This window comes from Leucoraja erinacea, chromosome 30 (assembly GCF_028641065.1).
Source record: "Leucoraja erinacea ecotype New England chromosome 30, Leri_hhj_1, whole genome shotgun sequence".
Classification (NCBI taxonomy): domain Eukaryota; kingdom Metazoa; phylum Chordata; class Chondrichthyes; order Rajiformes; family Rajidae; genus Leucoraja; species Leucoraja erinaceus.
Window position 1 is genome coordinate 19,407,064 of NC_073406.1, and position 25,987 is coordinate 19,433,050.

At 42.6% G+C, this 25,987-nt stretch overlaps 1 protein-coding gene across 8 annotated transcripts in view; it reads right to left on the minus strand.

The window, feature by feature from the left end:
- The window catches only part of rerea (arginine-glutamic acid dipeptide (RE) repeats a), a 509,606-nt gene that overhangs the window by 131,750 nt on the left and 351,869 nt on the right, over nt 1-25,987 (minus strand). For all 8 annotated transcript variants that reach the window (XM_055659600.1, XM_055659606.1, XM_055659605.1 and 5 more), the window contains one exon: nt 10,271-10,369. In XM_055659600.1, the coding sequence (XP_055515575.1) occupies nt 10,271-10,369 (99 nt within the window). The remainder of the gene's footprint in view (nt 1-10,270; nt 10,370-25,987) is intronic.

The following is a 25,987-nucleotide window of genomic DNA, read 5'->3' on the forward strand; positions in this document are numbered from 1 at the left end:
GTACCCCGTGCCTGCCTTCTCCCCATAACCCCTGACTCTGCTAACTTTAAGAGCCCTATCTAGCTCTCTATTGAAAGTGTCCAGAGAACCGGCCTCCACCGCCCTCCGAGACAGAGAATTCCACAGGACAAGGACAAGTCGCATAAACCTTTTAACGTATTGATCTCCAACACAATAAACTATTGTTAATTAATTAAAATATAAATATAGAGAGAAATACAGAAATATAAATCCTAAACTTGATCCCTTACAATTAAGGTCAAGAATCCCATTCAAATAAATTGGGCAGTAGTGCACAATGCCAGGTGTAAAAGCAAGCCAGATGCCAGGGGTATTCAGTCTATCAACTCAAGAGGTAATGGATGCGGCTGGACTCAATGGTGACAACTGACCTTCTGCATGCACCATAGCTCTGTGCTGCAGTGCACGGAATAAGTGGTTTGGAACGCACTCACGTGAGCATTGCGGTTTTTCCAGCAGCTTTCCAAGGAACTGCTTCAACCAACCCTCAACCCAAGCAGGGTCGCTGTTTCAAGTTAATGACCTATTATAAAAGATTTTTACACAACCGTCCAGCTTCTTTCAGTGCTGCTTGACCTGCCGAGGAGCCTCAACACTTTATGCTAATTAGACTTTCAGAAAAAGAACATGAGAAATAGGGGCAAGAGTACATCATTTGCCCCCTCAGCCATCTCCATCATTCAGTTGGAACATCGCTGATCCTCGCTCAACATCTTTTTCTGCCCACTCTCTAAATCCTGTAACATGCAGAAAGCTATCAATTTCTGTTCTGAATGGAACTGCGACCACTTCCGCAGGCTCTAAAGACCAACTTCCCTGAATGAATGTGTAGGAAGGAGCAGCAGGTGCTGGTTTACACTGAAGATAGACACAAAATGCTGGAGTAACTCAGCGTGTCAGGCAGCATCGCTAGAGAAGGTTACGCTTCAACTCCAGTCTGATGAAGGGTCTCGACCCAAAACGTCACCTATTCCTTTGCTCCAGAGATGCTGCCTGCCCCGCTGAGTTACTCCAGCATTTTGTGTCTACCCTGAATGAATCTTTTTTTCCAACAGTCCTAAAAAGTCTATTTACTCCCCTCCTCTCCCCATTCCCCCTCATCCTCAGTACTATTATTATTTTTTCTATCTTTATGTTACATCATTTAAAAGAGAAAATATTCCCGTAATTTCTAACAGATTTCCCCTTACATTCACCTACATCCCTTCTTCCAGCATCACAATGCGCAACTCTTCAAACGTTTTGTCTCACATCTTCTGTCTTTTCATCTCTGGTCTTTGTCCACCTTCTGCCTGTCACCCCCCCCCCCCCCCCCCCCCCCCCCCCCTCACCTGTATCGCTATTACCTGCCTGGTATTGTCCTGTCTCTTCTAGCTTCCTTCCACCCGGCCCCCCATACAATCAGTATAAAGAAGGGTCCTGACCCGAAACATCCCCTATCCATGTTCTCCAAAGATGCTGCATAACCCACTGAGTTACTTCAGCACTTTGTGTCTTTTTTTTGGAAGCCAGCATCTGCAGTTCCTTGCGTTCCCAAAAGCTGGTGTCAGGCTTCCAGATTAGCAATTTTCCCCTCTCCCTCCTTTCCCTTAAATATTTTGGACATATCTGCTGTCTTCTAATCAGAAACTAATGCAGAATCCATAGTTTAGATGGATGGTAGCAAATGTGCCCGTTATCTCTATTGCCATCATTTCACAAAACTCTGGGGTGCATCCGATCATCAGATCCTTGAGATGTATCAGTTTTCAGGTCTAGTAATGTCTCCAGTTGTATTCGTTCACCAACACTAGTTTATATTATTTCTTCATTTGCACTGGACCCTTGGTTCTCGTGTATTTCTAGGAGCATTTCTTTTCTTATGTCTTTTGTATGGACAAAGTTCTTGGTCAATTTTTCTGCCATGTTCTTATTGCCCATTATACATTCTCCAATCTACGCTGGTAATGAATCTGACTTGCCCTTGCTCGTCTTTTGCCTACTTATAAAATCTCTTTGCGACTATGTCAATTTTTTGGTCATCCTCTGCTGGATTCTAAACATTCCTAATCCTCACACTCACTGCTTTTTCTGGCAATGTTGTAGCCTTTTCCTTGGATTTAATGTTAACTCCTCCAGCAATGCTTGGTTGGAACACATTTCCTGTTATGTCTTTACGCCTTAAAATAAATGTATATTTGTTTAAGTCATACATTATTTGTTTAATTGCTGGCCAAAGCCTTGTCATGTCATGTATTTTAATATTGTTTTCTAATTTACCACATGCTACTAGCCCCTCATATCTTTAGTTTAGTTTAGTCCAGCTTAGAGATACAGCGCAGAAACAGGCCCTTCGGCCCACCGAGTCAGCACTGACCAGCAATCCCCGCACACTAACACAATCCTACACATACAAGGGACAATGTTTACATTTATGCTAAGCCAATTAACCTACAAACCTGTGCGTCTTTGGAGTGTGGGAGGAAACCGAAGATCCCGGAGAAAACCCACGCGGTCACGGGGAGAACGTACAAACTCCGTGCAGACAACACCCGTAGTCAGGATCAAACCCGGGTCTCTGGCGCTGCAAGTGCTATAAGGCATCAACTCTACCACTACGCCACCGTACCTTCCTTTCACGTCAAACTGTATCAATTTCAAACAATGCATAATTTTATCAGTTTATTATCATCCTTTCTTTGGAACATATTTACCTCAAGAGAATATCACAAATGAATTAGGATCTGGACCAGTCCATTTGGCCCCTCAAGCCTGTACTGCCATTTAACATGACCATGGCCAATTTGATTGTATCCTCACCTCCACATTTCGATCTACCCATTGTAATCTTCACCAGCCCCCCCCCCCCCGCCCACCCGCGCCACACACCTGCTTTTCAAAAATCTATGTACCCCTGCCTTTAAAATGTGCAAGACTCGACATTCACCACCCTTATTGAATAACCTTTCTCCATTCCACAGTGCTGGTTCTAGAAATAGCCTCCCCCTCCACCCTCTGCTCCCCGGTCAGTTACTCAAAATGCAGATCCGGAAAACCATCTGGGGAAGCCTGGAGCGTACAGCTGACCTGCTTAAGAGTTAAAGATAGAAATAAAGGCTTGCACTCGCATGATGCCTTTCACAACCGTAGCAAGTTAGGAGGCACATTTGAGATAGTAAAATACTTTTGAAGTGCGACGGCAGCTGTACAACAAAGCTGCTCCCCAAGGCACACTGTTCACAAAGGGAAACCTTTTGTTTAACTCAGCAAGTATCCCACCATTGTGACAATTATCTAATCGAGACCAAATCTCTGATAAGCGCAGAACACATGCTTTTGAAATACTTTAATTACCAATATCATTATGCTTATAAAAAATTAATTTGAATTCAATTAGGTCCCAGCTGATCATCAAACGGAGACGCTTCGAGGTATATTCACCGACAGATATTTCAGTCTGATCACATACGCTTTGATAGCATACCAGTGGTGTAGATGTCATATCCGATTACACGTGGAGCTATTATGTGAACAGATAGCTAGGTAAAAGTTAAGAAGTACTAAAAGCGATGGTGACAGAAATGCATAAATTTGTATGAAGGCTTTAGAAATATCAGCATAGACCAGTTGAGCAGAAGAGCCTATTTCTATGCTGTAAAATTTATGTAATAACAATAAGACCGTCATGCAAACAGATGGATTGACATACCTAACCGCTGATTTGGTCCGTATGGTGTACAACAATAATTACAACCCACTCTTCAGAAATAACATTTCATATTGCAAAGGTGTTATCTGAAACAAGGTGAGTTAAGATTGGCAAACTGGGTAGCTGACGGAAATCTATTTATGCCATAGACCAAAACACTTTTCTTTCTCTCTCCACTTCATTTGGCACTCAGCGTAGCTGAGAAAAAAAAGGCTTGAGACCACGCCATAGGAATTAATAGCAATGTCACTGCTTCAAGGGTGAAACGTTATGTGTAAAAGTACTGAGAATACCATGTTATGCGAGTCCATTAGAATGGAGTGAAGACTTCTGATAGAAAACGAACAGTCCTTTGTTATATTAATCATACCAACATTTTGATTTTATTTTGTCTGGGTAGTTAGGAATTAATTGTGCAAAGTGCAAAGGAGCATTCCAAGTCCTCAACCTGGTTACTGGGGTGTCGGAAGGAACTGCAGATGCTGGTTTATACCAAATATAGACACAAAAAGCCGGAGGAACTCGGTGGGTCGGCAGCATCTCTGGAGAAAAAGAATAGGTGATTTTCAGACTGAAGAAGGGGTCCGACCCAAAACATCACCTCTTCTTTTTCTCCAGAGATGCTGCCTGACCCGCCGAGTGACTCCAGCACTTTGTGCCTATCTGGTTACTGTGGTGGTGACTGTGCAACTGATGTGGATGAGCTTGCCTGAGCGAACAAAGACAAATTAACAAAGCCCCTTAATCTGATCATCAAATTACACTCGAAATTCACTCAAGCTTTCTGTGCTCATAAATTTATAGTTCCTTCTAAATAACAGTTTCATCCTGCTGTTGCTAAGAAGATACCACGTCTGAAGAAGGGTTTCGGCCCGAAACCTTGCCTATTTCCTTCGCTCCATAGATGCTGCCTCACCCGCTGAGTTTCTCCAGCATTTTTGTCTACCTTCGATTTTCCAGCATCTGCAGTTCCTTCTTAAACACCACGTCTCTCCGTGGTTTCAAGTTTCATAGAAATTTTATAGTTAAAAGGGAACAGAGTAAAAAGGCATCATAAATAGATTTTAAAATTGAGTTATGTAAGCTTTCATCAATAAATAATCCTCTTTATGTAGAGAGAAAGATTATTCTTTTGCAATTGAAAGTCTCATTTATAAAAAGTAAAGTGGAATTGCACCACATTGACTTCACTGTGTAGTCAAGGTCTCGTCATTTAAACCGGAGCAAAGGAGAGGATTTATTTTTGAAACGTCCATTATCATTATGAAAAAGCATTGACATCAATGTATGGATGGCATATCAATACAGCTTCTGCTACCTATCAAAATAGTAGAGACTGTAACTATAGAAACATGACATTTACTTGATCTTTTCTTATCTATACTTGAGTCTTTTCAAGAGCTCCTCAAGGAGGCTTTGGCAACTGGAAACTGAATTTTGCAAGGAAGGCATAAACCATTAGAGAGAGAGATCTAACAAGCAGTTAGATGAGGATCTAGCTACTATTGGACAAAGCACACATGAGAAAAATATCATGGTACATGCACCGTTGATGACCTTATGCTTGGCCAAAAGGACTTTGAAACCCATGGTTTTAACTCTCAAACTGATTTAGTTTAGCATAGATTAGTTTAGAGACAGAGTGTGGAAGCAGGCCCTGCGGCCCTGAGTCCACTCCGACCAGCGATCACCGATACACTTGTTCCCATCATGCACAATTTGACAATTTACAGAAGCCAATTAACCTAGAAAAACCTAAACGTTTTTGGAATGTGGGAGGAAACTTGAGCACTCGGAGAAAACCCACGCGGTCACAGGTAGAATGTAGAAATGAGGCACACAGTCAGGATCCTTTCTGAAGGCACATTATTTTATTTCATGGCTCTGGTCCTCGACTCTTCCACTTGTGAAATCCTCTCCAAATCCACTCTATCCAGGTCTTTCACTATTAATTAAATTTCAATTTCAATTCCACCCCCCCCTCCCATCCTAGTGTCGTCAAACGCTCATCATACGTTAACCCAATTGTTCCCGGGATCATTCTCGTAAACCTCCTCTGGACGCTCTCCAACGCCAGCACATCCTTCCTCAGATATGGTGCCCAAAACCATTCACAATCTCCAATATGTTCTGACCAGTGCCTTATAAAGCCTCAGCATTACACCCCTGTTTTTTTATATTCTAGCCTTCTCGAAATAAATGCTAACATTGCATGAGCATTAATTAATACCAATTCAACTTGCGAATTAACCTTTTAGGAATCCTACACCAGTACTCCCATGTACCTTTTCACCTCCGATTTCTGAATCCTCTTTCCATTCAGAAAATAGTCTATGCCTTTATTCCTACTTACAAAGTGCACGATCGCACACTTTGCTACACTTTCTCTGCAGCGGTAACACGCTATTTGACTATATCATCTTTTTTGCCAGACCTGATGTTCTCATGTGTGGTATGATTTGCCTGGATAGCAAGCACAACAAAGCTTTTTCATTCTATCTTGTACATGTGACAATAAAGAAGAGAGTGGCACGGTGGCGCAGCGGTAGAGCTGCTGCCTTACAGCGCCAGAGACCCGGGTTTGATCCTGACTATCTTGGGTGAAATCTTGTAAGGAGTTTGTGTTTTTCAGTTTCCTCCCACACTCCAAAGACGTACAGAGGGAGAGGCGGAGGGAGAGAGGCGGAGGGAGAGAGGCGGAGGGAGAGAGGCAGAGGGGGAGAGGCAGAGGGGGAGAGAGGCAGAGGGGGAGAGAGGCAGAGGGGGAAGAGAGAGAAGCAGAGAGAGAAACATGGAGGGAGGGTGGGAGGTGTGAAGGGAGGGTGGGAGGGGGCGAAGTGGGGGGGGGGGGGGGGAAGAGATCTGCATGTGCATGTGCCTGCGTTGGTGGAAGAGTATTTAATTTAAATATAAAAGGTTGTTATTTACAAATCCAGCAAAATGTGCATGTGCGTTTGTGAAATATGATTAAGATTTGAGCATGCAGCAAAATGATCTGTATTGGTCAGGCCGACTGGAAATGTGAATCATCTATTCAGAGCTGAGCAAGATCATCATTCAGGGCAATTTGTCCTGCGGCCACTCATGAAAATTGCACGAACGGTGTTTATTTATTAAAATAGCTATCAGCTGTGAAAGATTTTGACCTCTGGTAATTCCATATGAACATTTAAAATGTGTTGCTACAGAAATTTGCAATCCTGTCAAAATAAATTCAAGAGCTAAATGCGGAATAGTTCTGAACAATATTCAACGCTGACATTGTATGTTACATTAAGTCCTCCTTTGAGCTAAGAAAAGCAGATTTTGTACCATCTCTGGCAAGACTTGGACCACCAGGTGCAGATCAGCATTGTAAACAGGATGCAGCTGTCCAGAACATTTCAAGTAGCTGCAACATAATAAGACCAGACACACTAGCATGTACAAAACATTGCTGGCACTGACATTCGGTGGATAGAACCATCAAATTCTTTAGTGCGCTGAAACTATGCTTTGATCGTCACAATTACTCGTAGGCAAGGTTGAAAATAAACAGAAATAAATTAATGAAATCAGAAGGCTCGGAAAAGCTGAATCTGCCAGAGAGTTTTTAAATCTGAGCCGTGACAGTCGAACAAAGGAGGGCACAGATTGAAACTAACAAAAGGAAATTTATGATTGGAGATTAGAACTGGACTTTCCTGGGTAAACTCGCTGTCAAGGGAACTAGACATGTTAATTAATTCAATGCTTTTTAAGAAAACAGGATCTCTCCTCTATCGTCAACTTAAAATTGTACAGATAATTATCCCCATATTTGACTGACTCATCCAACCTGGACGCCAGCAACTACCAGGACTTACCTACATTTTCAGCCATTTACAATGAGTGATCAGCAAAGATTATTGAGATGAATCACTTTGACTGCTCGATCACCAGCCTCTCGCTAGCTAGGTCTCTTCTCCCCAGTGCTGAGTCTCCTGGTCTTTATATTTGCCACCATTCACTGAACCAGCTCCACCAAGATATTTTGGCACAGTGGTGGGTGGACACAGCAGCTCAGTTTGGGACTCAGGATGGGCGATTGAAAGGGAAGAATAAACTGGGGCAGGAAAGGAAACAATTTTTTTTTTTTAAACCATTTTACGACCAAATGATCGTTTGTCCAAAATATCAGCCAACATATGGTTTAGGTTAATTTAGTTTATGGTATTTTGGACAAACAATTGTATGAAGATAAGTTTGGAGGTGTTTGGTGGGTTAGGCAGTATTGGTGGTTGGAAATGGACCATTGATGTTTCGGGTTGAGACCATTCATCTGGATAGAAAGAGTAGAGAGGAGATGGATGTTATAAAGAGGTGAGGGGGGCAAGAGCTGGCAAGCGATGGGTGGATCTAGGTGGAGTCAAGTGGGGGAAGGGAAGGTGGAGATAGCAATAGAGGTTGGGAGGGGACAAGCGGGAGCAACAAAAGGCTTGTAGACCATGGAATCTGCTAAGAAAGGAAGAAGAGTGGAACCAAATAAAGAAGGGTGGTGGGCAGAAGGGAACAGGGATAGGGGCCGCAAGGAGTATGTGGGTGATGGGCAGAGTGGGTGGAGAAGGGGAAATCTGGGTAATAAGGGGGGGGGGGGGAGATGTTTTGGAAAGAAGTGAGTGTGTGAGAACACCTGGGTAGAAATGAAGGAGAGAGAGCAAGAGTCAGAGGGGGAACAGGTTACCTGAAATTGGAGAATTCAATCGTCACATCATTGAGTTTCAGACTGCCCAGGCGGATTATGGTGTGCAAGAACAAGCTGCCCGTGATTTATTTTCAACAGTTTAAAAACAATTCCAGTCCCTGCTTCTTCCCAGGTGGGTGGGTGACAGGGAGCCCTTGTGCGTTGATTCACAGCTGAGTCCATTATTTGGGTGCGGGGAATGGAAGGCCATTCCTCACCCCAAGAAAGTCGGCAGTTGTAAAGCATCACAGACGTGCCTGTGGCCATCACTCATGGAATCAATTAAATCGGTGCACCTGAGGGCCGTTCACCTTAACCCATCCTCCTCTCTCCCTCCCCTCTCTCAACATCTAGTCAAACATGCCAACAATGATCAAATTCAGTCGGGAGTTGATCAGCAACACCGACATTTCCCAACAATCTGCTGCTTCGGGGTGAATGACAGATCAATGCTTGCTCACATGGTCCAAGTCATTGTGAACGGAGCAATAGGAAGCATCCATCTTTACATTTAAATGACGAAGCACTGAAGAGTCCCATACCAGCATACAAAGTTAAAAACCCCTTAAGCCCCTGTCCCACTTAGGAAACCTGAATGGAAACCTCTGGAGACCTTGCGCCCCACCCAAGGTTTCCGTGAGGTTCCCGGAGGGTTTTGTCACTCTCCCCAATAGTTGAAAGTGGTTTCCGCGTAGTCGAGCTTCTTCTATGTTCCGGCGATTATTTCAAAAAATTCAAAACCGGCCTTGACTAAAAATAGGTTGCCGTTTTAAAAATCAGTAATTTTTTAGTCGAAGCCGGTTGCGATGCTAGTTGAAGGAGGTTAAAATGGGTTTTTTTCCCGACCTGGTCCTGAATTATATTTGTTGGAGTGCAAGATGTTGCTAAAGAATCGTTCCTACGGCCGTTCTGTGCGTTTTAAAAAAAAATTCACCCGACAAGTTAATCGCTGGAATGATTTTAAAATCAGCTTCTGAAGCCGTCAATGCCGAAAACGGGGACGGATTTTATGGAGGACCAGGTAAAAGAAAGTAGTTTATTTTTATGTATAAAAGTGTTTCTTAAGATGTATTTAATTCACATTTTAAGTTACGAAACGGTGATTTTTCCCCCCCGAAGAACCGGCAGTGTATTTGCTGCCAATATGGGGGACTAAATTCACCGCATCCAGAACGTTCCAAATGGTCCCATTCCAGAAAATCCCACTCGCAAGCTGATTTAAATGGCCATTAATTTACAGGTATTAAACATTAAATTCATTCCATTTGGCCTATAAACCCATGACAATGAGATTTAAAAATTATGTTATATTCTGAATTCTTGTGTGAATGTTATTTGGACACTTAGGCTATTTAAAAATGTTAATCTATTCTTAAGAAATGGATAGATGTTTAGATCTAGTAATTGAATTTTGTAATTAGCTACAATTACATAACTAACTAATTATATGCTTTAATTTCAAGTCATCTAAGTAAGATTGTTTCACATTTGTTTCAGAATGCTTCAATCCAAAATAACTGATAATTTCTTTCAGTTCTCTTAAATTTTAAGAAAGTTATCGGCTTTTAAATGTTCTCGATCACAGCTTTTGTGTTAAGTCAATGAAAAAGCAATAGGGAACAAGATGCCAATTTCCGAGTATGAAAATGGCCATAACTTTTTTAATACTGAAGATATGAAAGTGAATTAGGTGTCAAATTAAACTTCTTTTTATGCTTTATCTGATGGGATAAATTAAAGACTTGATTTGTAAAATCTCAAACATTTTGTAACATTGCTACTCATAGTTTAAAAAAAACACAAAAGAGAACACTGAAGCTTTCTTAACTTGCTTCACAAATGAAAGTTGAGTTTCTTACCATTTCATCCTCAGACCAGCATTTTTCAATCAGTTTGGGCACGGGCTTCTTAACCAGTCGCTGCAAGGCCTTCCCTGCATCGTAACTGCTCTCGTGTAACTAAAAAAGGTTTGGGGGAAGGGAGGAGAAGCAGAAAGAAGAACGTTACCAGAGCAAAATAAATGCTAAACAGTAACTGGAACAAGATAAATGATTAGCATATCTACCTTTTATGCAAACAGGTTCCATTTAGTCATCACAGAAGTTGGAATAATGCAAAATACAACCAAGATTTGATTTTGTTCATGTAAATACACTCTCAAATCCATAATGATGGAATGTTTGATCAGACATTTGTTTAATTAGCAGGGCTCATGTTTATTTTCTCTCCTTTTGCAACATCAATATTTATTCCATCCATTCACAGACAACCATGCCCCAAGGAAGCAGACAATTCTTTATCCCAACCAGACCTAAAGCTGGGTTTGCAGGATGTCATTCATCCCACTGTTTCTACAGTGCATCTCTTGAAAGATCTACGCAGATGATTCCATTCCGGAAATCCTTCTCATTTATTTTCTTTTACAAATATTAATTGAACTCCCCTACAAGAACTAGCAAGGAGATTGCAACTGGAAGAGTATTCTTGTTTGAACAAATATTCTGTATTAAAAAGCCTCCGGTCTCGGGGAATTCAATTGCACAGTACTTCTTTTATATTGCTATGTAATTGCATTGGTGTATAAAATTGTGATTAAGACGTGCAAGCATACAATGCAATTGCTCTCTTCAGAGCCCATGACACCCTACTTGTTGCTGATGTGCAGCAGTGACAGCGATTGCAGTGCAACGCAGGTTTGACACTGCACCTCGGATGTGTGACCAGGAAACAGCATGCTGATTGAACAAGAAAGCAGACCTGGAGGAAGGAACCTCACTTTAGTGCTATTAAAATGGAGCGTGACTGCATTGCGGCTGGGGAACGCATAAGCTAACCACAAATTCAGCTTTGATGGATGAGATTTCTAAGCATTTTGGAGGTGAGACCTTCTACTTATTTATGAGTGGTAGATCTGCCCCGAGCCATCTTGCCTCATCTCCACCAGCCTGACGTCCGATCCAGCAGTGAAGCAGCAAGGTGCTTTCTACCATGTCCGCCCCTGTACTCATCACACACCAGGTTACACCCAAGACATCCCACAACTTCCAGCAGCAGTCCCAAATGAGAAATGCCATGCTCAGAGCTCGAGCCAAGTCAGAACACAGAAGAGTAGAGAACAGGCCCTCGCCCCACAATGTCTGTGCTGAACATGGAACCCTGCATATCCATATGCCTACACAAAAACATTTAAATGCCACTATCGTATCTGCTTCAACCACCATCCCTGAAACACCAGAACATTCCAGGCATTAACCACCCTCTGTATAAAAAATGTGCCCTACACATCTCCATTAAACTTTGTCCCTCCCACTTTAAAGCTAACATTGCAGGGGTTTAGTTTGTGTGTGATTCCTGAAGTTATGCACAGCCACTCAGATGGTCCACAGGCCACACCATTTGTGTGAACAATGCCTTGCACTTTATTCCTTGGAAGTCCCAAATAAAATTTACAGGTGTTTCCCCCAAACAAATAGAGCCCCAATTTTTAGCTTGTGCTTTTACTCAATGTTGAGCAAACCAAATTTAATTTTGATTTTTTTTCTGTGCTATTTCCCTTTCAGCAGGCTACACAATGGGGGCTGCTGGAATTTGAGCTCAATTTTACAAAATTAAGAGAAAAATAAATAAATCAGGATTATGGTTGCATGTTTGGGCTTGGGTCTCATCAAATAACTTGTTGGTACAACTCAGACATGCAACTGGCAAGCCGGAAATCTTATGAGACCTTGCGCAAGGATCAGCAGGTTCAGCAGAAAGAACTAAATTCAATGGTGAACATTTACTACACTTATTGTGTATTCGCACAGCATCCTTAACCTACCAGAATATCCCCAGAACACAGGAGCCATATCAAACAAAAAATGGGCTAGATGTTAAAGGAAAAGGTCAGTAGATGGTCACAGGGGTATGTTTTAAAGAGAGAGGCATGAGAGGCTGAGAGAGACAATTCCAGAGCTCAGGGTCAAGACAATTAGAGACTCCAGCACCAATGGTGGAATCATTGAGATAAAGGCCAGAATTAGAACAGTTGAGAATGTGGAGGATGCAGGAGTTTTCAGAGATAGTAAAGGACAATACTATGAGAGCAAAAGTAAAAAGTATAATCATTTTTAAATCAAGACATTGTTAATCCAAAGTTACTGTAGGTTGGATGACATTTGATTGATTGTTTGAAAGATACAGAGTGGAAATAGGCCCATCGGCCACTGAGTCAATGCCGACCATCGATTCCGCATTCACGCCAGTTTTATGTAATCTTACTTTTGCATCCACTACCTCCACAATAGGAGCAATTTTACAGAAGCCAATTAACCTACAAACCCTGGCTTACGGAAACCGGAGAAAACCCAACCGGTGACAGGAAGGTGGCGCTACTGTGGCGCCTGCCAAGTTGCACGGGATATGTGGCTAGACGGAAAGAGGAAGAGATTTAGATAATTTCATCAATGGAAATAAGATTAAAAGTTAACCAGGAGTGAACTGGAATAATCAAGTCCAGAGGATTTTTGGAATAGTCTATTTGCTGCAGGAATGAACCCGAACAATGTTAAGGGGATGTAATTAGTTAGCCATAGGAATGGTGTTGCTATATCATCCAAACCTCATCTCAGGACTGAGTAGACACCAAAGCAGTGAACTGTAATTTCCCCACATACTGCATGCGACAATGAGTGACAATCAAAATTGACGTTTCAAATTCTTCAAATTGACGTTTCTTAATGAATTTTAACCATGAAAGCAATGTGAACACTCATTTAGTACAGGCCCTTTAATCTGCCTCACAATAACTTGTGCTACAATGCCTGACAACACTTGCAACTCCTAATCAGCTGCGTAACATTTAATGGGAACTTGAGGGGCAGCTTTTCAAACACAGAATACATGTTTGGAACGAGCTGCCACAGAAAGTGGTTGATGGAGATGCAATAACAATATTTAAAGGATATTTGGATAGAAAAGGTGTGGAGGAAGACACAAGGAACTGCAGATGCTGGTATCTTGCGCTGAACACAAAGTGCTGGAGTAACTCAGCGGCTCTCTGGAGGACATGGTTAGGTGACATTTTGGGTCAGGACCTTTCTTCTGGGATACATGGATAGGATTAGAGGGATATAGGCCAAATGTGGGCAAACGGGCCTAGTATAGATGGGCATCTTGGTCGGCATGGATGAGTTGGCTGAAGGGCCTGTTTCCGTGCTGTAAGACTCTATGTTTGGTTTGAATTGGTGATCGCTAGCAGGCACTGAGCAGCTGTTCCCTTCAGCAAATTTTCAACCCTTTCCTTAGCAATATATCCAAATGTTGACAGCAGAATCTGTCGTGTGACCTTACGCATATTCAAAAATTAGAACTGCATACAAGCCTAATTGAAGAGATTTATACTGGGCAACATTGCGGGACACACACAGACCCACACACGAAGTACAAATTGCTCCTTTTGTCATTAAATAAAAAATCTTTGGTTGAAAGCATAAATAACAAGGGTTGGCAGAACTGTCAGAGTGACACAATTGCACTGCAAGGTCTCATTGCATCTGCACAAACTGCTCATATGATCTGCCATTTTCTGTCAGCACAAACTAAAGAATAAATTTTCCTCTCGGCATGGCTCAGCTGTCAAGCACCTTCGCGCTATAATGAACTCATGAATTACATCTCACTGCTCTGACAGTCCCCATCCAACACATCAAAATATTGTTCTTCAACTGTAATTTATAACTTCATTTGCATGCCCCCTTTTTCCACTGTGACCTTCCATAAGTGACGCTACATGTTACAGTGATAACAAAACCACCAATGCATCATCTGTGATTACAGCCATTATACTTTTAGCTTCATGGATTATTCTGTAGTTACGACATTCACCACCCGTGGCACAAAGCTGAACCTGGATAAGCATTTTCCTACTTTTCTTTCAAGACATTATATATATTCTTTATTACTTTTCACTATGCCTGCAGAGTATCAAAATGTGATCACATAATGTAGAACCAACATAGGCAACGGGGCAATGTTTCTTCTCTTACATGTACTTAGCAATGCAAACAGACATTTGTTGACAGATTCTAATATAGAAGAAAAACATGCCTATTTTACACTTCAAATTAGCCTGGCAGATAAGAGGCAATTTGTGATGCCGATACTTTCTTACCCACTTAATTGTATGTTAAAAAAAATAAATCACCACATTCGGGTAGGGATGGGAGAAAATTAAATACCGCAAAAAAAAGGTGAATGATGAGTTTTATTTCCGTTACATAATTAATGAATTGAATTTAATTGATTTGAAAGATGCAGCCTGGAACCCGGCCCTTCAGCCCGCCAAGTTCACACTGACCATCACTTACCTGCTCACACTAGTTCTATGTTGCCACACTTTCTCATCCGCTCCCTACACACTAGGGGCAATTTTACAGAGGCCAATTAACCCACAACCCCTTTAAGATGTGGGAGGAGATTGGAGCACCCGGGGGAAACCTACATGGTCACAGAGAGCATGGGCAAGCTCCGCACAGACAGCACCTGAGGTCAGGTTTCTGGACAATGCCCAGCTCAAGATTCCCTTGCCGAACATGGTCAAGTTAAACTAATCTCCTCTATCTGCATGTGACCCATATTGTTCTATTCTCTGCACATCCATGTGCCTATCTAAAAGCTCTTAAATGCCACTCATGTATTTGCCTCCACCACACGCCTGGCAGTGAGTTCCATGCTACCCTCTGTAACAAACTTGCCCACACATCTTTAAATTTAATCCTCTCACCATAAAACTATATGTCCTCGAGTCTTTGGAAATTCAACCATGGGAAATAGATTCTGACAGTCTATCCTATCCATGCCTCTCATAATGTTATATGTTTCTATCAGATCTCCTCTCAGCCTCCAGAGAAAACAATCCAAGTTGGTCCACCCTCTCATTGTAGGTAAAAGCCTCTAATCTGATAGACCTACTACTTTGTTTAAGAGGGAACTGCAGATGCTGGAGACCTACTACTTTACCTATTTGGATTCCATTTGCAAACTTACTAACCAACCTGTCTCATTTACGTCCAAGACGTTTATATAGATCATAAACAACAGAGGTCCTAGCACAGATCTCTGACTTTGAATACAGATGCAATGTACTTGTCTAGTGCCTCCCTTACATCCTCTGACTTAGCATAACCTCTTGTTTTCAATGAATGTATCAAAAATCTTGGGATTTTCTTGAATCCAAATAGGCAGTGACATCTCAAGGCCCCTTTTGGCTCTTCTAATCGCCCACAGGTTCTTTCCGACTCCCTTTATATCAGTCAAACCAGGGCAGACCCTTCACAGTGAATGGTTGGGCTCTGGGGAGTGTTGTAGAGCAGAGGGAACATGGAGTGCAGGTAGATAGTTCTTTGAAGTGGCATCACTGGTAGATAAGGTGATTAAAAGGCTTTCAGCACAAGGGCCTTCATCAGTTAGGATATTGAGTAAAGAAGTAGGGATTTTATGACACAGTTGTACAAAATGTTGGCGAGGCCACATTTAGAGTATTATGTTCAGTTTTGGTCACCCTATTATAGGAGAGACGTTATTAATCTGGAAAAAGTACAACAAAGATTTATGAGGATGTTGCCAGGTCTTGATGGCCTGAGTTTAAGGTGAGGTTGGGCTGACTAGGACTCTATTCCTTGGAGTGCAAGAGGTTGAGGGGTAATATTGTAGCGATGTGTAAGATCCAGCATTTTGTGCCTATCTCCATTTAGACTAACTCTATACTCATCCCATTTCACTCTGACCAACCAACCCACGTCTTTACGATGTTGGAGGAGACCAGTGCCCAAGGGAAACCCAGTCAGTCATACAGAGAATGTGCAAGCTCCATACAGATCACACTGGAGGTCAGGATTAAATCTAGATTGCTGGAGCTGTGCGAAAAAAATTATTGTATTCAGTCTAGTTAAAATTCATGTTAAATGTAATATCGGTAAACTGTGGAAATTATCTTTAGAATTTCTCTTGGCACCAGGATAGTATTTAAGAAGCAAATGAAACCAAGCTTTGTCTTTTCTCTTCACAAAAAAGACAAACTGCTGGAGAAACTCAGCAGCATCTCTGGAGAACATGGATAAGTGACGTTCGCGATTGGGACTCTTCTTCAGACTGATTGCGGTGGATGAAGGGAGGGGTGGAGAACAGGGGCAGGGCTGGCTGGTAACAGGTTGATACAGGTGAGGGGGAGCTTGAGAGGCAGATGTTTAAAGCCCAGAGATGAAAAGACAGAAGATGTGACAAAAAGTTTGAAGAGTTACGAATTGTGAAGCGAGAGGAAGAAATATTGCTGGAAGGGGAGGGGGAGGTAATCTACTGCATTCAATGTTCTCGATGTAGTCTTCTGTACATCAGCGGAAACAAGCGTACACTCGGTGATCATTACCATTTAGCCAAACGTTTGCGCTCAGTCCGCCAAGGTCTACTGGATTTCCCTGTTGCTAACCATTTTAACTTATCTTCCCGTTCCCATACTACCCTGGGCCTCCTCCATTGCCAGAGTTAGGATACACAATGGATCAATACCTCGTATTCCAATTGGGTAACTTGCAACCCCATAGTATCAACATTGAATTCTCCAATTTCAGCTAACTACAAAACCCTCCCCCTCTCCCTCTTTCCCCAACCCCAGAATAGGGGGGGGGGGGGGGGGGGGGGGGGGGGGGGGGGGGGGGGGAGAAGGAGTGGAGACAACTGTTAAGAGGCCAGAGATACACGGCTGTGAAGCTCGGCGGACATTTAACATTACCGTCGGTTATCCTTAATTCTGAAAATTACTGCTTACCTTTTTTTTCCCCAATGAGCCAATGAAATCGCCACCAAAGCATCGGCACCAACCTACGAGAACCCCCGACCTCCTGGCAACCCACTAGGACCTCCTGCCGACCCACCTACTGCTCGGGAATTCTCGCTACTCTCCATGGCGGCTTCATTCTAGCCGTCGCTAATTTTTCAACACGTTGAAAAATTCACAGCGACCATAATGGGACCGCGACGAGTTCCCAGAATGCGGGAACTCCTCACGGCCATGAAGGCGACTCCCTGACAACCACCCGCGAACATATGGTGACCATGTGGCGACTGCATAGTCTCCTACAGTCACATGAAAAGTCGCCTAAGTGGGGCAGGCCCATAACAGTTCGCAACACCAACCTTTTTGTCTCATGTCGTGTTAATGTTCATCTCTGGACTTTGTCCATCATCTACCTGCCAGCATCACCTATCTCGACCCAAAACATCACTTTCTACAGAGATGCTGCCTGACCCGCTGAGTTATTTCAGCTCTTTGTAGCTTTTTTTATAAAAAGGAAATTGTGTTAGACAAATTTATTTTCACACTTTTAGGGTGTAACTAACTGAAATCTGTACATGTGAAGCATTAGGGTTTTCAAAGGGAATTCAAAATGGCGACACATAAAATGTTAAGGAAACAAGAGCTCATGAAGCTATAGGTGATGCATTAGTTTTGAAAGATAATTTATTAAAAAACAGAAAATAGGAAAGTTGGGATAAATGGGTTGTTTTCAGGTTAGAAAGCTACAACTAGTGGCATGCCATATGGATCCGTGCTGAGACCTCAACTCTTTACAATCTCCATTAGATGAAAAAGACTGACTGTACCAAAGCCAGATTTACTGACAATACGAAAATGGATTGGAAAGCATATTATGACCTGGATACAAGGAGTCTCCTATGGGATATGCATGTGTGCAGAAATTTGGCTGATGGAGTATAATATAGGGCGAATTAGGTCATCCACTTAGGTTGGAAGAATGGGGAAAAAGTTTAAAAGGAGGCTAGAGAATGCTGTTTCTAATCGAAATACCCGTCTGCGCTTATAATTGAAACGCAGAACAACAATGTACACATAGGGCAACTAAATAGGGAGGCAAGGGGGACAGATAAGATAACTGAATGAAGAAAGTATTGTGGTGGTTACACAGTTATTAGACTACAATGCAGGGTTTTCTTTACCCTTACTGAAGATTTACCCGAGTGGGGCGCAGTTCAGAATTTGTCAGCTTCATTCCTGGGAAGAAGGTGATCATATGAGGAACAGCTGGGCAGGCTACATTTACACGGTTAGGTGTTTAGAATAAATGAAAGATCACTGTCATGGAAGATTTAAGATTAATTAACAGGGTAGATATGGATGTCAAAGGTTATTGAAATCAGACAGGGAAGTGAAGTTGAAGCTGAGGACAGATCAGTCATTAAATGGTGAAGCAGGCTAGAGGCAGCATTTTCTTCGCCTTCCATCACTGAGGAATATGAAGGGGTCAGTGCGTTGGATGTTCATATTAAAATGTATTTTGTGTGTTATGTTGCTTTTTATTAGTATAACTGCATGGCAAACCAAATTCCTTGTATGTTGCAAAACATACTTGCCGAATAACGTATGATTATGATATGTCCTACTCCTGCTTCTTGTGTTCTTACACTGTATCAATAACTTTGCATGGAACCACTTGATTCTGTGCATTTACAATCATCGAGTCATAGAATTATACAGCATGGAAACAGGCCCTTCAGCCCAACTATTCTCTGCTAGTCCCAATTGCCTGTACCTGACCCAATGCCCTCCAAACCAGTCCTATGTACATTTCCAAGTGTCTTTTAAATGACATTATTCCTCTGGTAGCATATATGCACCACCCTCTGCTTGAAAAAGTTGCCCTTCAGGTCCCTTTTAAATCTTTATCCTTCAGCTTAAACTCATGCGCTCAGGTTTTCGACTTCCCCACTCTGGGGAAAAGACTTTAACTATTCACCTTAGCTATGCCCTTCATGATTTTAATAAACCTCTACAGTCATCCTTTAGCTACCTGCGCTTCAGGGAAAAAAGATGCAACCTATCCATCCTCTCATAATTCAAATCCTACTGCAGCACCGGACACCCGGGTTCAATCCCCACGGGTGCTGTCTATACGAAATTTGTATGTTCTCCCTGTGCATAGGTTTTCTCAGAGATCTTCGGTTTCTTCCCACACTCCAAAGACATACAGGTTTGTAGGTAAATTGGCTTGGTCAAAGTGTAAATTGTCCTTAGTGTGTGTAGGATAGTGTTAATGCACGGGGATCGCTGGTCATTGCAGACTCGCTGGGCCGAAGGGCCTGTTTCTGCACTGTATCTCTAAACTAAAACCCGGTAACATCCTCGTAACTCTGTTTTGCACCCTTTACAGTTCAACGGTATGCTTATTAAACATGTCACGAGACTGATCCCTGGGATGGCGGGACTGTCATATGAGGAAAGATTGAAAAGACTAGGCTTGTATTCACTGGAGTTTAGAAGGATGAAGGGGCGAGCTTATAGAAACATATGAAATTATAAAAGGACTGGGCAAGCTAGATGCAGGAAAAATGTTCCCAATGTTGGGCGAGTCCAGAACCAGGGGCCATAGTCTTAGACTAAAGGGGAGGTCATTTAAGACTGAGGTGAGAAAAACTTTTTCACCCAGAGAGTTGTGAATTTATGGAATTCCCTGTCACAGAGGGCAGTGGAGGCCAAATCACTGGATGGATTTAAGAGAGAGTTAGATAGAGCTCTAGGGGCAAGTGGAGTCAAGGGATATGGGGAGAAGGCAGGCATGGGTTATTAATATGGGACGATCAGCCATTATCACAATGAATGGCGGTGCTGGCTCGAAGGGCCGAATGGCCTCCTCCTGCACCTATTTTCTATGTTTCGATGTCACATTATTTACCTCAACCTGGATGAAAGCAAGAGTTTGCCTGGAAAAGCTGACAATAGCTCATAGCATTGAGGCAGTCCTGGAAAAGGGAAGTCAATAAGGATTGAAGAGAAAACTTGCCGCAGCTGGGGCCTTGTCTACTGCCAAGGATGATGTTTATTGGTTATGAAGGGTTAAACATCACAGGCCCAACATATCTAACACTGGATTTCCTCAGCATAACATCTTCTGCCACCAATTTCAGCTGTTTTCATTCATTTTGATTGGTTTGACGATGCAGCATAGAAACAGGCCCTTCAACCCACTGAGTCCATGCTGACCATTGATCACCCCTTCACACTGGCTCTATTTTATCCCCCTTTCTAATCCACTTCCTACACACCGGGGGGAATTTACCCACAAACCCGCATGTCCTTGGGATGTGGGAGAAAGCGAGAGCACCCGCAGGAAACCCACGAGGTCACAGGGAGAACATACAAACTCCACACAGACAGCACCCAAGGTCAGGGGAGATGGGGGCGGGGAGAATGGGAGAATTGGACAGGGGTGAGGGGGAGGGACAGTGGGAGAAATGGTACACATCTAGCTGGGATAAAGAGAAGTTGGGGGAAGGAGGGGTGGGGCAAGATGGGGTGGGGGGGGGGGGTTTTTAGATCTTTATCTAAACTCTGAGAATTCAATATGTTTACCGTTAGTAGGCACAAAATGTTGGAATAACTCAGTGGGACAGGCAGCATTTCTGGAGAGAAGGAATGGGTGGTGTGTGGGGTAGAGACCCTTCTTCAGACTGTTCAAACCCTTCTAGACAGGTTCATACCGTTGGGTTGGATTGTGAGCTACTCAAACAGAATATGAGGTGCTGTTCCTCCAGTTTGTGTGTGTGGCCTCACTCTGGCAATGGAGGACTTATTACATGTTTGGTACCAGGAATAATAGATGCTGACTTTACTGGAGTGATAGTGTGCCATTTCCGAATGTCCACCGCATCATTTTTACAGTCAATATACAAATTCTGAGTAATGGGCAGATGGTCAAGTGGGTATAGAGTGCATTAAAGATAACTTCCCACATCACAAACTACCAGGGAATGCACCTTACGAAAAGACTAGGAAGATAGACATCAAGGGGACTCGTGCCGTGTTTCAAAGGTTTTCCTGATAAATTATCATCGTTCTGTTAAATTGAACATAATACTGGAGAATTTTTATTTTAGCTGCAATAGGGATTTGACTGTTAATGTATTCCCATTAATTCTACTTTATTATAGTTTTACTGATAAGTTCCATTAACAAAAATGTTTGGTTATTTGGGGAAAGCCATGCAGACTCCCGATGAGTGAGTGCGACGAGTGCACCAAGGCTGGCACAGGGGGGTGCAGGCTGGCGCTGGGAATGGGCAGCAACTACTCCATGTATTGCCAGGTTGCCTGGGTGTTAAGAGTATCTCTCATCACCCCCTGCTGGATGTAATGGAATCAGCTGAATTCCCCCCCTCCCTCTCTGTTTGCCGCACAGTCTGGAGATTTCTCTATGGTAACAAGCTTAACAGTGGCCACCAACGCATCCAATAACAGCCACAGAGACATCCATTTCGTCAGGGATTTGTGCCACAACAAGCTGTGTGGCATTGAGATCACCGCTTCATTGCTGCAGGAACCCCGCACAGAAACGTGCAGTCTGACATGTTTGCTTCAAAGTGCAGGGGGCTATGTGCCTCTAGCCACGTTCTCCATGAAATCAGTTGTCATAAGGTCATATGTGATAGGAGGAGAATTAGGCCATTCAGCCCATCAATTCTACTCCACCATTCAATCATGGCTTATCCATCTCTCCCTCCTAACCCCATTCTCCTGCCTTCTCCACATAACCCCTGACACCCGTACTATAACGAACCAGTGCGCTGTGGGATAGTGAAACGCTCGATGCCAGTGTAATGGGTTGCGATACATAAACCAGCTGAGGTACATATTACAGAGAGAAAGGGCACTTAAAAGATGGTCAAATCAAACATTGGTCATCACCTAATCATTCCCAAGGTACAATAAGGGATAGGAGAAGAGGGAAATAGAACATAGGACAGGCCCTTCGCCCCATGATATCCCTCTCCAAAGCTTCTGCATCTTATACTGCAAATAAGTCATATTGTCTACAATACAATCATCACACATTCAAAATATTACCCAAATTTTGCAGAGATATTGGTTCTTTGCTTATGGTGTAATACCATTATAAAAGAAGGGCTAATTAATTAATAGCCTGTCAGTATTTAAAAGAAACTTGAACGGGAAGGGAACACAGATAGGAAAGGTTTAGAAGGTTATGTGCCAAATGGGGCTAGCACAGATGGGCCAGATAATGAGTGGGCCGAAGGGCCTGTTTCCGTGCTCTATAACTATAATAATGAGTAGAATGGCATCACTTTCTCAAGGAATGAGCAGCAAGTGTCAGTTTAACAAATAGTGCCTACATCTCTAAAATAAGGAGCATTTAAAAGAAATCTTACAATGGTCAATTATTTAACTAATTTTTAAAACTCCAAATGCATTCACTTAAGGCACTCTTTGCCAGTATCCATGACATGGCAGGCTTGAATTCAACAAAAATAAACTACAAGGTAACACATTGTACCTGCAGAATTCCTGTCTTTAGCCTGTTTTTATGGCACAATCCTGCCAAATGCCACATGTTCATAATTAGGAGCAGAATTAGGCCATTCGGCCTAATCGTGGCTGATCTATCTTTCCATCTCAACCCCATTCTCCTTCCTTCTCCCCATAACCTCTGACATCCTTACTATTCAAAACTCTATCTATCTCTGCCTATCAAAATATACATTGACTGCCTCCACAGCCTTCCGTGGCATTGAATTCCACAGATGCACCACCCTCTGACTAAAGAAATTCCTCCTCAGTTCCTTCCTAAAGGAATGTCCTTTAATTCTGAGACTACGGCCTCTGGTCCTAGAAACTCCCACTAGCAGAAACATCCTCTCTATCCAGTCAAGGGAGGGCAAATCCACATCATCCCCAATTACATCTCAGCTGCCATGTAAAATAAATGTGTTGAAAATTGTAAATTGGTCAGATGGTTTCTTTTTGATTGAGGAATGCTGCATGGGACTTGTAAAAGTACATTTGTCTCCCGAACGACGAGAGAATGTGCTCATTTTTCACTTTTTTTAATGAGAGCAAGTGCACATGTTTTCATTGTGGGAATGCAAATGATGCTCGACAACCTTTCTGAGTCTTCCCAGTGGCGAGGCTGTTCACTGCCCAAAACTGCAGAGCTCTGCCTGGAGACATAATTAGTAACAATGAAGACTGCATTTGAATTGAATTACAGGCTACTCTGAAAATAAGTGCAGCATCATTAATGAAAGGAAAACATTGACAGGCTCTGCAGCTTAATTTTTATTAACAATTGAGGCCAAGTTATTGTGGGGAACTCCTCTGGCTCATCTCTTGCATACCAAGAACTTTACTCATATCACGGATTTAATGTTTTCAGAGTCAGAGTCATGCCTCAAAGAAACAAGCCTGCATACCAAGGTACACAAAAATGCTGGAGAAACTCAGCGGGTGCAGCAGCATCTATGGAGCAAAGGAAATATTCCATAGACAGCTCGTTCCACCACACCACGCTGTGCGAAACCTTGCCACCCGGCTTCCTATTAAACCTTTCTCCTCTCACCTTTATCCTCTGGTTCTCAATTCCCCGGCTCTGGGTAAAAGACTATGCATTCGCCCCTTCTATTCCCCTCATGATTATATACATCTCTATAAAATTAACCCTCAGCCACCTGCACTCCAAGGAATAAAATCCTACCCTGCCCAATCTTTCCGTGTAGCTCAGGTCCTCGAGTCCTGGCAAAATACTTGTAAATCTTCGCTGCACTCTTTCCAGCTGAATGACATCCAGGGTGAGCAAAACTCAACACAAACCTCAAAATGCAACCTCACCAATGTCTTGTACAACTGTAACATTATGTCCTAGCTTACATATTTAATACCCGGACTGATGAAGGCCGACTGATGTAGACCTTCTTTACCACCCTATCTATCGGTGACACTACTTTCAGGGAACAATGCACCTGTACTCCTAGATCCCTCGGCTCCACAACACTTTCTCCCAAAGAAATGCAGAAAATATTTTGCACTCACTTTAATAATACTTATCTTGTTGTAACATGAATGCATTTTAAAACTATATGGACTGAAAACACTGTAATCTGCTGTATTTATGTTCCATACTCTCAAGCTTTCATGAGGGGAACATGGTATATCTCTGCTTTAAACAGTTTGAAGAATGGGAGTATCAATTATTTGCATTCTGTAACTCCCTTTAAATATAGCAAAGAATGGTGTCTGTGGCAGCTTGGAGATTCACCACTTCTGAAAAGTTCTTCTCATCTCGGTTTTAAAAGGATTTCCCCCTTATCCTTAAGCTGTGACCCCTTGTCCTGGACTTCCCCAACATCGGGAACAATCTTCCTGCATCTAGCCTGTCCAACAAGAATTTTGTACTAAGATCCCCTAAATCAAATTCTATATAAAAAGTCTATCCAGTGCCCTTCAGAATTTGGTGAGTTGCTTTACTGAAACAGTCTGAAAATCTTGTTTGCATTCAAAAAGATGGTGTGTAGCTTGGACAGGGAAAAGGGGTGCAAAGGTCTTCCTAAATCAAGTGTGCCTTCAGATATTTTGAGTTGACTGAAAAGGTTTCTCAAAAAGGTGGTGCCTCAGTCAGGGGTTGATAGGTCTGTGGTTGATAGGTCTATGGAATTCTCTGCCTCAGAGTGGAGGCAGGTTCTCTGAATGCTTTCAAGAGAGAGCTGGATAGGGCTCTTAAAAATAGCGGAGTCAGGAGATATGGGGAGAAGGCAGGAACGGGGTACTGATTGGGGATGATCAGCCATGATCACATTGAATGGCGGTGCTGGCTCGAAGGGCCAAATGGCCTACTCCTGCACCTATTGTCTATTGTCTTTAAATATAAATGGAATCAAGGGAGATGGCACTGGAAATCGGCCTTGATTTTACCAAATGGCACAATAGGAATGAGGGATTGAATGACCTACTTATGTTTCCATGTCAAATGAACCAAAATCAAAGTGGATATAAAATATAGACAACTTTTGTCTATTCGGGTATTGCACAGATTATATTACCCATTTGGAATTTTTTTTTCTAAATTCATATAAATTCATGTTGTATTGAATACCAGGTGTTAATGCAAATACAGTGGAGCCAGCAATCAAATAAGGATTGTGCTAATTAGCGTTTACACATTTCTAACTGTTGTCAAAGCTATTTCTGGTGTTCCTTTGTCAGAATAGGGCGAGCAAAGAGAACTGGTTTTTCAGAATTTGGGGACTTTCAGCACATTTTTCAATGGTAAACAGGCAGAACCTTTTTCTCAGGATGGAAATAGCAAATGCAAGAGGCCATAGATTCAAGGTGAGAGGGGCAAAGTTTAAAGGAGATGTGTGGGGCATGTTTTTTTTACACAGGTGGTTAATGCCTGAAACCTGTTGCCAGGGGTGGTGTTGGAGACAGATGTGAGGATGGCATTTAAAGGGCCTGTCCCACTTGGGCGTCACTTGTGCGTCATTTACGCATGGTGGTGCGCATTAAGCACGCATGGTGCGTGGTGACGTGTGCAGTGATGCTCGGTCGCGCGCGGCACTCCAGGATTTTGGGATGTACAAAATCTTCACGCGCCATCTACGTGACGCGCAAATGACGCCCAAGTGGGACAGACCCTTATGAGACTTTTGTTTAGACACATGGATATGCGGGGAATGGGGGGTGGGATATGGATTACATGTAGGCAGATAAGAGCTGGTCTTGGCTTCATGTTCAAT